We start from the raw sequence: 14,663 nt of genomic DNA, 5'->3' as shown, positions 1-14,663 counted from the left end.
TGAGTCAAAGATCCAGGTTGGTAATGTTGATTTGGGAGCTACTGACATTGAACTAATAGTTGAATCCAAGAAGGGTTAAAATATTCCCTGGTGAGGTACAGAAACAAAAGACCCTTTAAGCATAAGTGGCATGAATAAAGCTAGAATTAGGGGTTTGGAAGAGAAACAGTACCTGCGATAATGAAAAGGAAATTGGTCAAGGAAAAGAAAAATCATCATAATATTGCTAGAGAAAGTCAAGGAAAAATATAATTTCAAAGAGCAGTATCAATAATGTTTAAAAATGGAAGAAGATGCCAAAATAATTGGTTGTTTTTTATTTAAGAGCAGGATCTTGCTATGTTACCCAGACTGGCCTCAAACTCCTGGGCTCATGCGATCCTTCCACCTCAGCCTCCCAATAGCTGGGACTACAGGCACGAATCATCACACTCACCTGCCCAAAACAATGATGATAAACAGGGAAAGGGCTGCTGGCTTTATCAAGGAAGCACTGTTGACCTGTGAATAGTGGTCCTGATCTGAGGAGGAGCCTCTGCATGGCTCTCTGTGGAATTTGCTAGTTATCAAATCCAATTTTAAAGCCATATCTTTGAATTTGTATTAGCTTGCTTCACAAAGTAAATCTATGTCTTTAGTGTTCTATCATATTACAACTGAATATTGTAATCACTGACACAAGAATCTTAATGCCTCAGTAATTATGGTCACATGAGTAGAATGTAGAATCTACTAATTACCATACAAATTCTAATTCTGGGTTAAAAAATGTGATAGGAAGTGAATGAAAATGGATTTTATATAGGACCATGACAGAACTTATTTCCACCATTCAGAAACCACATTCCAGCAGAAGGCTTACCTTCTGTATTCTGAAGTGTGCGCAGGTCTGATTAAACTTGCTTGCCACCGTGTTGTACTCAGGATCACCAGGTTGCAGCTCCACCACACAGAAATTCTGCTGCTTCATATCACTCCAGTGTGCAGGGATGTCAACTGCAAAAGAGACATTTGAGGATGCTCTCGTATATTCCCACTTCACTCTGGAAAATTTAGTATCTGTGTTCTTGTGTTACTATCTTCCAATCCTAAGCATTCAAAAAGTTCCTTATCTTTCTAGGAGAACGCTTTTCAAAGCATGAACAACAGACAACCGACATCAGAACCAACTGGAATGCTTGTTAAACCAAAAAAAAAAAAAGGAAAGCCACAGATCAACCAAATCAGCATCTCTGAGGAGCAGAGCCTGTGTGTCTGCCTCCTAAGTTTGGATCATACTACGGTTTGAGAACTGTTGGTGCGGTATAACTCATCTGTGTTTTCTGTTCAATCTCTAATAGTCACAATCTAACAATAAATTATTTCCCTACAGTGTTCTAAGTAGTTACTGTTTTGTTTATGCATGGATTTTTGCCAGAACTCCTCACCATCACCACCACAGGCACTCCATATCTATTTTTTCATTATTCTTCATAGCATCTTTAAGAGGCAGTTGGGTGGCAGATTTTCCTATGTGATAGGCTGTGGTGACAGCTCTGTCTTCTCCTCTGCTAAGCAGAATACTATATGTGATTTATTATTTTCCAAGGGTTGCTCAGAGTGTTAGGAATCTGTTCACACTGATCTCACAAGAGATAAATATGGTGTAATGGAAGCTAATTTACTTGTTTTCAAGGGGGACTTAATCTGGTTCGAAGGTGGGAATGGCTGCCTACACAAGACAGGCATTCCCTTCTTGGAGAATAGATCTGGTCAGAGAATCTGAAGCCTGCTTCCTGTCATGTGCGTCAAGGAACCTTTTGCTCTCGGTAGAGGTGACTTCTGGGAGAAGTTCCTACAGGCTCCTGATCCTCCCTGGATTATCAGTCAGACACAGAGAGGGCCCACCCTCTGACCAGGCTTTCCTTTCTGTTTTTCCCTTTGCCCTTTTGTTCTAGAAAATCTTGGGCCATCACTTTTCCTTTAAGCCTATGGTTTTCCTTCCCCTAATTGATGCAGCTATTACCTCCTCAGCACAACTGGCTTTTGGAAGCTTATAAACTGTAAAGATGGGAACAAAGGTGAGATTTGACTATTGTTACCAAGAAGATAGTCATCTTCAGGCTTTTGGGTATATCCATTCTGGGTTTTCCTGGCCATAACGTAAGCACTTTAAGCTCAGAGGCCACATTTTCTAGTTTATTTCATTAGTGTTACATGAATTTTTTCCTATTTGAAATTCTGATGTATGTACAAAATGGTGTTATGCCCAAAGTAGGTGTGAAATAGTAGATGACAAGTATAAACGTTTAACTCACCTTTGGATTTCACAACGCGCTCAACAGATAAACTGAGGCCCTTTGCATCTGTGGCAGTGTATGTGTTCAAGTTCACTGTGTAGTGCTGATGATTAATTTTGACATCAATAGTTTTTTTCTTTTCTCTCCTTGCATCCTCTAATTTCAGATTGGTTATTTTGTCAAAACGATAAAAAGTGTTATTGTCATTATACTGCCATTCTATAAACTCACTGATACAGTCTGCCCGGGATTCCTGTTCTTTGGCCAGTCGAACTCTCTTGATCATTGCCTCAATTTCGTCTCTAGCCTGCATCACATCTCTGCTAATTCCCAAAACCTTAATCAAAGGTCTCTTATTGTCCAGGAAAACGTTAATATTTAACTTTTCCTGCAGCTCTTTCAACTTCTGATACTCCTTTTCATCAAAGTATTTGATGTACTCATCTTCACTGGTGTAAGGACACTGTTCTTTTTCAATCAGGTCTTGCAGCCAGGAGATAGCTTGTTCCACACACGTGATATTTTCACCACACACCCGAAAAGTTGCCGATTCTGTTTTCTTTTCCAAAACCAAATGATTCTCTTTTTTGGGAGATTGCTTTGAAATGCCCAAAAGTGCTAAAAAGAAAAGGAAGATTAGGTATTTCCCATGTGACATCAACATTAGGAACATGCATTTCATAAAAGCAAACAACTCACATGCAAGTTTAGACATCATAGACTTCTGGGAAGAAACCTGAGTCCCTTCTCTTTTCTTCATGATGGCATAAAACACATCCAGTACTTGAGGCAGAAAAATAACAACTTTAACTTTTTTCACAGACTTGGCTGATCCTTTCTGGACAAAGTCTTCAATGGCATCAATTATGGCTTCAGCAACTTTTTCTGGGTCTTGTTTGGCATTTCCTGGAAGAGCAAATAATAAAATTGCTTAAGGACAAAATGACCTAAGTGGAAGGCTGAGGAATACATTAGGGTTTCCAATGCTCAGAGAATAAATGCCCACTCCTCAATTCTTTCATCATTGTGGAATTTTCTAACAAATCATCAGCAAACACTTTTGAAGTCCTAGATGCAATGAGGGTTTTGGTTCTAGGATGTCAGGAAGCCCACAGCCTGGCAATGAACAAAGGACCCAGAAGTCTGACTTTTGGTGTCTGACAATCATATCTACTCTATTCAGCTGATCCTAGCTCATTATGTTCCTCCTCTCCTATTACAGAGCACAAGCAGCTTTTCTTCTTAACTCACTAGTGTCCTCAAAATTTCATAAAAAGCGGATGCTAATATATGTTGACATAAAATACTTTCTAAAGATGAAAACCTTTTTTTGGATCAGTCATCACTTGATTTTATGTATGTATCCTTATTCTCCCAGACATCTCTGGGAACCTAATTTAAGCTAAGCAAAATTTAGCAAGACACCCAGTGCGATAGGCTATTTGTTACAATCTATAATTTTTCAGACACAAGTTATCTATAAGCCTTCAAGAAGCCTTTCCTTCCACACCCAGTGAGATTTTAGCTGACCACCAGGATTCAAGGTAGCTACCTGGAGCAGCGTGTTTCCTGTTTTCAGCATACTCCATATCCTCCTTCTCAAGCCATGAAAGTGACAGCCTAGGTAAGATCATGAAAAGTCCCTTTCCAGCCATGGGAACAGTCCCATGTGAACAACAGCTGGCAAAGTCACATGATGGGCAATGTAAAAGTTCCTTGGCCAAGCTGATGTGACAGACTAAGAGCCCACCTGGCTAATTGTTGTTGATGGTGCCCAACACTATTGCAGAACAAGAGTAGGCTTCTTCGACTTGGTTATGCTGACAATTGTGGGAATGTAGACAAACCCCACATAAAATTAACCAAGGGGGGTTGTTCAAATCTTTTTAAATCAGATGATCAGAGAAAGAGGGAAATTCTCTTTTGCGAAGCTGTAATTTTCCCATGGTATTTGGAAGAGTTTATATGGACACGTTCAGTTACATTCATTCACTTTCAAGAAACATCTGCCACGTCCTATCACTGGTTAGGTACTCACTAGGCACTTACTAAAACACAGATGATGTGATATGTGGGGATGAGCAGGTGATCAATAGGTGAAATATGGAAAATTGAGGGACAGGCTATGCCAGATAGAACTATGTAATGGGTGTATGTTTGACCTGGCATGTATGCAGAACAGACCTAGTTTTGAGGAAGGTAAGTCTGGAGGGGTGTGGAGGAAGCATGGAGTGGGGAGCCTAGGTCTAGTTAGGAGGCTGTATTAAAAGCTTAGTCAAAAGGCAAGAGCTGAACAAAAAGAGGAGACCAGAATGAAGAGTAGGGATTGAGGAGCTATTTTGGAAGTAAAGTCAGGAGGACATAGAGACCAGCTGGATTTGTCCTTAACCTTTCCCTCTCCCTCTTTTGCCATACACATACCTTCACTATATCATGGTTCATGTTGTATTGCAGTTGTTTGTTTGCATGCCTGTCTCTCACACTGGGCCCAGTGCTCTTTGTGAACTGGATCCTGTTCTTAGTTATCTTTCTATCTCCAGTGCCTAAACATGGTGCCTCGCAGATGCGGGCACTCAGTAAACATTCAATCAAATAATTCCTAAGCTAATGAAGATCAGAGTGATGAAGAGGGTAGAGTCAAGGACTCTAGATGGAAAGTGATGTTTTTCACATGATTGGAGATATAAGAGGAAGGGCAGGTTTGGGGAGATGACAAGGAATGGGAGTTTGGAGTCTGCGCTGAGCTTGAGTTGATCACAGGTATTGCTGACCACCTAGTCTCTCCTCTTATGCAGGTGTCTCTACGGAATAGGGAGGAGGCTCCTTTAACCGCCAGAGGCTGTCTTGATCACAGTCTTAATTGAACTCATATACACCACTAAAAGAGAAAGCTTCCACATCTATCAGTCTCAGGACCAGCTCAGGTGGTGATAAAGACAGGTAAAGAGGACACGCAAGGATAACCCACTAACCCTGATTTATTTGTGCAGACCAGCAATGCAACCAGGTCAGTGGAAGAAACGACAGGATTGCAGCAGCCCAGAAATGCTCAAATTTGTACATATTTATACAAAATGAAAACTACCTTCTTTCTTTGTTTCTTCTTTTGACTCTACCAGGGACTCCTTTGGGAAGGTCTGTGGCACCCCTAAGCTGCCTGCTTTCTCAGTCCAAATCACTTGAAGGTGGAAACCCAAGACTAGAGCTCAGAGAAAAAAGCAGATGGAGACAAGAGACTGAGGAGTCATTGGTGGGTGTCCATAAAAGATAAGTAAGTAGAGAGATGATAGATAGATAGATAGATAGATAGATAGATAGATAGATAGATAGGCAGATGACTGATAGAGATAGGAGAAAGGTTGGCTAATCTGCTAGGAATAGATGATACTCTAAGGGGAATGAAAACAAAGGGATCAAAAATTATACTTTTAGAAATAGAAAAGTTGTAAAATAGATATAGAATTCCATCTCAGAACATTATAAGGAATGGTACAGAATTACAGATACGGGTCAGATGGTTAGAAGAAGGCCCAGAAATTGACAAGGAAGGTTAAGTTTCTTGAGGCTAACATTTTGGAAAGCCTAGAATGCCAGCATAAGAGATTCAAACTTAGATTCCCGAGCAACAGAATGACAGATCTGATGCTGACTATTCTCACACTGGAACCAGGCAGCTCCGTTCACTTCAAGCCTAAAAAGGCATGCCTCCCCTGACCAGCTCTCTGAAGGAGACCAAGCAGGAATTCCTAAACAGCTCAGAGAACACCTATGTAACAAAACCGCACATTCTGCACATGGACCCCAGAACTTAAAGTATAATAATAATAATAATAAAGCCCACCTAACTAATGATAAATCCAGAGTGCCATCCTTACATATGAAAAATCACTCTGTCATTACATAGTTTTAGGAAAAGAAGAAAATCAAAGAAGCAAGTAGGCTGAAAAGAGGAAAGTGGAGAGTTGAGTTTCCGACCCACTAGGTTCTGGTGACTGAGAAGCTTCTACACAGAAATGCCCTGGGGCTAAGTGACACAGTTGACTGTTGAGCTGAAGCCTGGAAGTGTTCCTCTGGGAATCAGCTAGAGTGAGGTGGAAGCTGTTGTACTAAGATTCTCCATGGAGAGGGGAAAGAGGAGGAAGCTAAGGGCTGCATAATGGAGAATATGTAGGGAATGGAAAAAGGTGAAGTAACTTGAGGAAAGAGAATGAGGGATGGCCTTTCCATTCTCTCCCTTCTCTTCCCCGCCTTACTTTCCCTTCCCTTCTTTCTGTCTCTCTAACATTCTAACACTCTCTTCAGTTTCCTGCATTTTATTCTTCTTTTACTCAAACTATCGACAGGCTTTGTCATTCCCTTTGGAGTTGCTTTATGGGGAGGAAGCTGGCCACTCCTAGCTTAATGGTTGCTGCCCTGGGTCAGACTCAGCACTGACCACATTCACACTCAGGTCCAAATGGAAGGGAAAGTAGACGCCTTGGGATTTAGCCTTGACAGCCAGAGGCTACAAACCTGTCCCAATGGCTGGGAGGCAAATTGATGAGTAGTTTTGTTTTTCACACTCCTGCAAAACAGAGGAAACTGAACTCTTGACATCATTTCCACCAATTACATGAATGATATTCTTGCACTTCAAAAATCCACCTCCAGTGATTATATAATCATTTTTGTGCTGCTGAGCTGGGAAACACAGACAAAAAGATGCAAAATTAGTAGATGTTGAACCCATCATTTGTTTAGAAAGCAAAATGTGTAACTTGGCAAGTAAGCATTTTGTGAATAAAAAACTCCTGAAATACTATCTTTGATGGAATGGTATGACTTTACTTTTTAACTGTGAGATTATTTTTCACTTCTAAGTCTCTGTGATTGAAATTCTTTAGTAAAATGTAACATTTTAAAATTAGAGTGTTGTCTCCCCAACCCCAAGTCTTTCCTCAGCCTCTCCACAGCCTCCCATACAATTACAACTCTGGACCAAAAAAATAGAAGGTGCCTTACCTTGCTGAGAACATTCCATTTCTACATTTTGTCCAGCACATTCTAAAATTGCTTTGGAGACCCCTACATGAGAAAATCAAGATGATTACAAACACGAGTAAAAAACCAGTATGGTATATTTGGATCAGAAAGATTATCTAAATGCATTCTCCATTATCTGAGGAATACTCTAATTGGGTATTGCTGATGACAAAGAAGAAAACTTCATAAAATAAACATTATTAATTATGGAAAACCCTGTCAACATAATTTAGAAGTTATTAATTAACAAGCCAAAGTTATAAAAACCAGTTTGGCTACAGAAACCCTCCTTCATGGCATCTACCATTAACTATTGCACTCATCAAAATTGTACAAGTACCTGCTTTGAGATTAAATGACTTTGATGTGGAATTTACAATCACATCTGCCTCTTCTTTGGTGATATCTCCAGAAGCCACCTGGAAGATGATGGAGCCAATCTTCATTTCATACACACCTGAATCAGGGCTAGAAACAGTCCCATAAAAACCTGAAAAGAAAAGAAGTAAAGTCAATAACCAAGTCAGCCACAGCAAGAATGACTTGGGTATCCTGCTCACATGCTCTTGTATGTCTTCCCTCTCTCTCTCTTTCTGTGACCTCTGGTCTTTAACCTGGCCCTGCCCTTCAGCCTCAGTGATGATCTGTTTGAGAAAAAAGAATTAGAAAATAGAATCCCTATCAAACGTGAACTCTGGTGCTGGCCAAGGTGAAGTTAGTCTGCTATAGCCTATCTCTCCCATTGATTACAACGAAAAACAAGACAAATACAAAAAGCCACTACACAAGAGCTCTGAAAAGTTACAAAAACAGCAGACAGATTGAAGAAAGGAGCCAAAATTTGCAGAAGCAATCTGCTAAGGGGGGCGGTTTTCCATTTTGTTCGTTTTAACATTTTTCCTCTTTTCTCTCCCAGCTTTGACCCAAGGGTGGCCCTAGTCTCACAACATAATATTTAAAATACCCAGTCTATATTCCAAAATTGCTTGTCATCTAAAGAACCAGGAAAATTTGATCAACCCTTAAGAATGAAGAAAATCAATAGCTGTCAATCCAGCCAGGCACGATGGCTCACGCCTGTAATCCCAGCACTTTGGAAGGCCAAGGTGGGTGGATCACTTGAGTCCAAGAGTTCAAGATCAGCCTGAACAACATGATGAGACCCCATCTCCACAAATAATGCAAGTATTAGCTGGGCATAGTGGTGCACAACTGTAGTCCCAGCTACTTGGGAGGGTGAGGTAGGAGGATCACTTGAGCCCCCAGAGTTTGAGGTTGCAGTGAGCTGAGATCGTGCCACTACACTCCAGCCTAAGTGACAGAGTGAGACCCTGTCTCAAAAAAAAAAAAAAAAAAAGATGTCAATCCCGGCCAAGCACGGTGGCTCATGCCTGTAATCCCAGCACTTTGGGAGGCCGAAGCAGGTGGATCACTTGAGGTCAGGAGTTCAAGACCAGCCTGGCTAACATGGTAAAACCCTGCCTCTACTAAAAGAAAAATACAAAAATTAGCTGGGCATGGTGGCACATGCCTGTAATCCCAGCTACTTGGGAGGCTGAGGCAAAGGAATCACTTGAACCCAGGAGGTAGAGGTTGCAGTGAGCCAAGATTGCACCACTGCACTCCAGCCTGAGCAACAGAGCAAGACTCCATTAAAAAAAAAAAAAGTCAATCCCAAAGTGACCCAGATGGTGGGATTATAGAAGACTACTATAAAGCATCTACTATAACTATGATCCATGAGGTCAAAGTAAACACATTTGAATGGGTGGAAATGATGTGGAATGAATGGAAAAATAGGATGTCTCTGCAGAGAAATAGAAACTATGTTAAAAAGACCTCAAGGAACTGGAGAAACAAGAACAAACTAAACCCAAACTCAGTGGAATAAATAACAAAGATCAGAGCAGAACTAAATGAAATTGAAACAAACAAACACAAAAAGATAAAAAATGAAACAAAAAGCTGGTTCTTTGAAAAGATAAAGAAAATTGATAGACCGTTAGTGAGATTAACCAAGAAAAAGAAGAGAGAAGTTCCAAATAAGCTCAAATAGAAATGAAACTGGAGACATTACAACCAATACCACAGAAATACAAAAGATCATTCAAGGCTGCTATGAATACCTTTACGTGCACAAACTAGAAACTCCAGAGGAAATGGATAAATTCCCGGAAATGTACAACCCTCCTAGGTTAAATCAGAAAGAAACAGAAACCCTGAACAGACCAATAACAAGCAGCAAGATTGAATTAGTAATTTAAAAAATTGCCAACAACAAAAAAGTCCCAGACCAGATGGATTCACAGCTGAATTCTACCAGACATTCAAAGAATTGGTACCAATCCTACTGAAACTATTCCAAAAGATAGAGAAAGAAGGAATCCTCCCTAAATCAGTCTAAAAGCCAGTATTAAACTAATAATAAACCCAAGAAAGGATACAACAAAAAAAGAAAACTATGGACCAATATCTCTGATGAACACAGATGCAAAAATCTTTGACAAAATGCGTGCTAACGAAATCCAACAGCACATCAAAAAGATAACACATTATGAACAAGTGTATTTCATCCCAGGGATGCAGGGATGGTTTAACACATATAAGTCAATAAATACAATACATCACATGAACTGAATTAAGAACAAAAAAACATATAATCATCTCAATAGATCAGAAAAAGCATCTGATAAAATCCAGCACCGCTTTATTATAAAAACCCTCAACCAAATAGGCATAGAGAGGACATATCTTGAAGTAGTAAAAGCCATATATGACAAACCCACAGCCAACGTCATATTGAATGGGGGAAAGTTGACAGCATTACCCCTGGGAACTGGAACAAGACAAGGATGCCCACTTTCACCACTTCTATTCAGCATAGTACTGGAAGTCCCTGACAGAGCAGTCAGACAAGACAAAGAAAGAAAGGCCATCCAAACTGGAAAAGAGGAAGTCAAACTGTTGCTGTTTGCGGATAATACGATTGTATACTAGAAAATCCTAACGACTCCTCCAAAAAGCTCCTAGATCTGATAAACAGTTTCAGTAAAGTCTCAGGTTAAAAAAACCGATGTACACAAATGAGTAGCCCAGCTACACACCAACAACGACCAAGCTGAGAATCAAATCAAAACTCAATCCCTTATACAATAGCTGCAAAAATAAATAAATAAATAAAATACCTAAGAATATACTTAACCAAGGAGGTGAAAGATCTTTACAAGGAAAACTACAAAACACTGGTCAAATAAATGACACAAGCAAATGGAAACACATTCCATGCTCATGGATGGGAATAATCAATATTGTTAAAATGACCATTCTGCCAAAGCAGTCTACAGATTCAATGAATTCTCATCAAAATACTGGTATCATTCTTCACAGAACTAGAAAAATAATTCCTAAAATTCATATGGAACCAAAAAAGAGCCCATATAATCAAGCAAGTCTAAGCAAAAAGAACAAATCTGGAGGCATCACACTACCCAACTTCAAATTATACTACAAGGCTATAGTTACCAAAACAGCATGGTACTGGTATAAAAATAAGCATGTAGACCAATGGAATAGAATAGAGGGCCCAGAAATAAAGTCAAATACTTAAAGCCAATTGATCTTCAACAAAGCATACAGAAACATACATTGGGGAAATGACACCCTATTCAATAAACGGTGCTGGGAAAACTGGTAAGCCACATGTAGAAGATGAAACTGGATCCCTATCTCTCACCTCATATAAAAATCAACTCAAAATGGATCAAAGACTTACATCTAAGATCTGAAACCATAAAAATTCTAAAAGATAACATTGGAAAAACTCTTCTGGACATTGACTTAGGCAAAGAATTCATGACTAAGACCCCAAAAGCAAATGCAACCAAACCAAAAATTAAAAATAGGACATAATTAAACTAAAAAGCTTCTGCACAGCAAAGTAATCAAGAGAGTAAACAGACAATCCACAGAATAGGAGAAAATATTCGAAGACTATGCATCCGACAAAGGACCAGTATCCAGAATCTACAAGAAACTCAAACAAATCAGCAAGAAAAAACAAACAAACAAACAAAAACAATCCCATCAAAAAGTCAGCAAAGGATATGAGCAGACATTTCTCAAAAGAAGGTATACAAACAGCCAACAAACATAAGAAAAAATGCCCAACATCTCTAATCATCAGGAAAATGCAAATTAAAACCACAATGAAATGCTTAAAACCACAATGAGATGCCTCCTTACTCCTGCAAGGATGGCCATAACTTAAAAGTCAAAAAACGGTAGCTGTTGGCATGGATGTGGTAAAAAGGGAACACTTTTACATTGCTGGTGGGAATGCAAATTATTACAACCACTACAGAAAACAGTATGGAGATTCCTGAAAGAACTAAAAGTAAAACTACCATTCAATCCAGCAATCCCACTACTGGGTATCTACCCAAAGCAAAATAAGTCATTATATGAAAAGACATACACACACACGTTTATAGCAGCACAATTTGCAGTTGCAAAGATATGGAACCAACCCAAGTGCCCATTAGTCAACAAGTGGATAAACAAAATGTGCTGTATATACACCATGGAATACTCTTCAGCCATAAAAAGGAATGAAATAATGTCTTTCGAAGCAACTTGGATGGAGCTGGAGGCTATTATTCTAAGTGAAGTAGCTTAGGAATGCAAAACCAAATATCCTATGTTCTCACTTATAAGTGAAAGCTAAGCTATGAGGATGCAAAAGCATAAGAGTGATATAATGGACTTTGGGGACTCCAAGGGGTAGGTTGAGAGAGGGGTGAGGGATAAAAGACTACATAACAGGTACAGTATATGTTGCTCAGGTGACAGATGCACTAAAATCTCAGAAATCACTACTGAAGAATTTATCCATGGAACCAAAAACCACCTGTATCCCCAAAACTATTAAAATAATAATAATAATACTAAATTGCAAAGGAAAATAAAGTTCAAACTTTAAAGAATTTAAAAATTTTAAAAAGAACCAAATAGACATTTTAGAACTTACACATATATATCTAAAATAAAAAATTCACTGGATGGGCTCAATAGCATAGTGGGCAGAGAAAAGACTCAGTGAACTTGAAGGTAGTCAAGATAAATTATCCAATCTGAAGAACAAGAGAGAAAAGAGACGTGCGGGGTTGCGGGTGGGCGGTAGGCATGGGGAGAACAGCTCTGCAGAGACCTTGGAACACTATCAAAAGGCTTAGCACCACAGTTTTGGAAAACAGAAGGAGACATGAAATCGATCAGTGCACAAAAATCATTTAAAGAGATAACTTAAAATTTTCCAAATTTGGTGAAAGACATACATTTTTCTATTAAAGAAGCCTCGGTGAAACTCAAACAGGATCAACTCAAATATGGCAACAACAAATTTGACAGAGGTGAAACATTTGGTTAGCGTTGTCTCTCTAATTTGTCTATTTTGGAAAATACATGTCACATTCTCCTCAGGAAATGGTAGTCTTGTCATTACTTAAAACCCATTGTACAGATTATATAACTTGGCCTGCCTTCCCTTCTGCTTCAGATGATGGAAACATGACCAGTGTCTTACACGCTCAGGCATATGAAACATAACTTAGTATCATTTGTCACTCATTGTTCTTTCTTTCATAAAAATTATCACTACTATCTTTTACCTGTCAATGAACAGTTACTTAGCAACTACAAATCACTTTTCAATTTAGAAGCTTTACTGGACCTTGTGTATCTTCAGCCTTGGAAATTTTGTCACTGATGAGATTTCCATTAGCCCTTCTGGCAAATTCATCTGAAAATGCCTGAAATATAAACATAGCGTTGATCATTACACTCCTCTGTAAACGAATAAATTGGAATCATCAGGGTGTTTGGTCCTGCATGCATACATACATATTTGGGAGATAACCATTATCAAGCAGTATTATTTAATTTCATTGCAGATCTTGAAAGTTATGAAAACAACACATGATTCTGCTTCTATAAATGTGTCTAATGAAAATAAAGATGTGGACAAAGATATAAATACAAGGATATTCACTATAGTGTCATTCATAATAGAGAAAAAAACAGTTAAAAATTCAACAGGGAAAAAGTTAAATAAATGTTGCTGTATCCATGTGTTGGATTATTTAGTAGCCATTAAAAATAGATTTTCGAAGAATTTTTTATTTTTTAATAAATGAGATCTTGCTGTGATGCCCAGGCTGGAGTGTCACCCAGGCTGAAGTGCTAGAGGCGTTCATTACAGCCTCGACCTCCTGGGCTTAAGCAATTCTCCCACCTCAGCCTCCCAAGTAGTTGGGACTATAGGCATATGGCACCACACCCAGCTAAGTTTTTTTTTGTTGTCTGTTTTGTTTTGTTTTGTAGAAACAGGATCTCCCTATGTTGCTCAAGCTGGTCTTGAACTTCTGGCCTCAAGTGATCCTCCTGCCTTGGCCTCCCAAAGTGCAGGGATTAAAGGTGTGAGCCACTGTGCCCAGCCTCAAAGAAGATTTAATGAAATAGAAAATAAAAGTGAAGGATATTAAATAAAATAATATATAATCACAACCTTTATTTATTTATTTACTTATTGATTTATTTATTTATTTAAGATGGAGTCTCATTCTGTCACCCAGACTGGAGTGTAGTGGCGCAATCTTGGCTCATTGCAACCTCCGCCTCCCAGGTTCAAGTGATTCTCCTGCCTCAGCCTACTTGGGAGGCCACCACACCCAGCTAATTTTTGTATTTTTAGTAGAAACAGGGTTTCACCATGTTAGCCAGGCTGGTGTCCTGACCTCAGGTGATCTGCCTGCCTTGGCCTCCCAAGGTGCTGGGATTACAGGCATGAGCCACCGCTTTCAGCCAATCCCACTTTTAAAAGTACATATATAAAAAAGCAGGCTGGAACAAAATCCAACTAAAGAATTTATGCATTTTGCATTGTTCAAAGTTTCTACAATGAACATGAATTAGCATAATAGTCAGTCAAAGCAAATAACTTGCTAACTCTAAGAACTACAATGTTAAGAGAATGACCATCACAAAGTCCCAAACACTTCCATTTTTAATTTACTATTTGTACCAAAAGAGGAGGGGCTGGGGAGTCATGATTTTTGAGCAAGTAGCTGGTGTGTGTATTCTAGTGTTAATAAACCTGTGAATTTCTTTTTCTTTTTTTTTGCCTGTTGGTGACCCTCCAAAATCATCATTTTCTTCCTCCTTGTAAACAAGCAACAGATAATTTTGTTGGAAAAAAAAATCAAGTAACATCTTGGCTAAAGACAGATGCAATAACGGGAGAAGGACCCAGAGAGAGGGTAGAACAAAGATCTCAGACTCACAGGCCTCCAGGAGCCAGGTAGGTAA

The 14,663-nt window shown here is 39.1% G+C and overlaps 1 protein-coding gene across 1 annotated transcript in view; it reads right to left on the bottom strand.

Annotated features, from left to right (window-relative positions):
* The window catches only part of PARP14 (poly(ADP-ribose) polymerase family member 14), a 50,310-nt gene that overhangs the window by 8,647 nt on the left and 27,000 nt on the right, over positions 1–14,663 (bottom strand). The window contains exons 9-15 of the mRNA XM_023214737.3: positions 13,030–13,108; positions 7,642–7,791; positions 7,281–7,343; positions 6,792–6,959; positions 2,979–3,185; positions 2,298–2,897; positions 863–996 (exon numbers count right to left, since the gene is read on the bottom strand). Coding sequence (XP_023070505.2) covers positions 863–996; positions 2,298–2,897; positions 2,979–3,185; positions 6,792–6,959; positions 7,281–7,343; positions 7,642–7,791; positions 13,030–13,108 — 1,401 coding nt within the window. The remainder of the gene's footprint in view (positions 1–862; positions 997–2,297; positions 2,898–2,978; positions 3,186–6,791; positions 6,960–7,280; positions 7,344–7,641; positions 7,792–13,029; positions 13,109–14,663) is intronic.

Source organism: Piliocolobus tephrosceles, chromosome 2 (genome assembly GCF_002776525.5).
Source record: "Piliocolobus tephrosceles isolate RC106 chromosome 2, ASM277652v3, whole genome shotgun sequence".
NCBI lineage: Eukaryota > Metazoa > Chordata > Mammalia > Primates > Cercopithecidae > Piliocolobus > Piliocolobus tephrosceles.
Note: the sequence above shows the minus strand (reverse complement) of the source record. Positions and strands in the feature narration are given on the sequence as shown.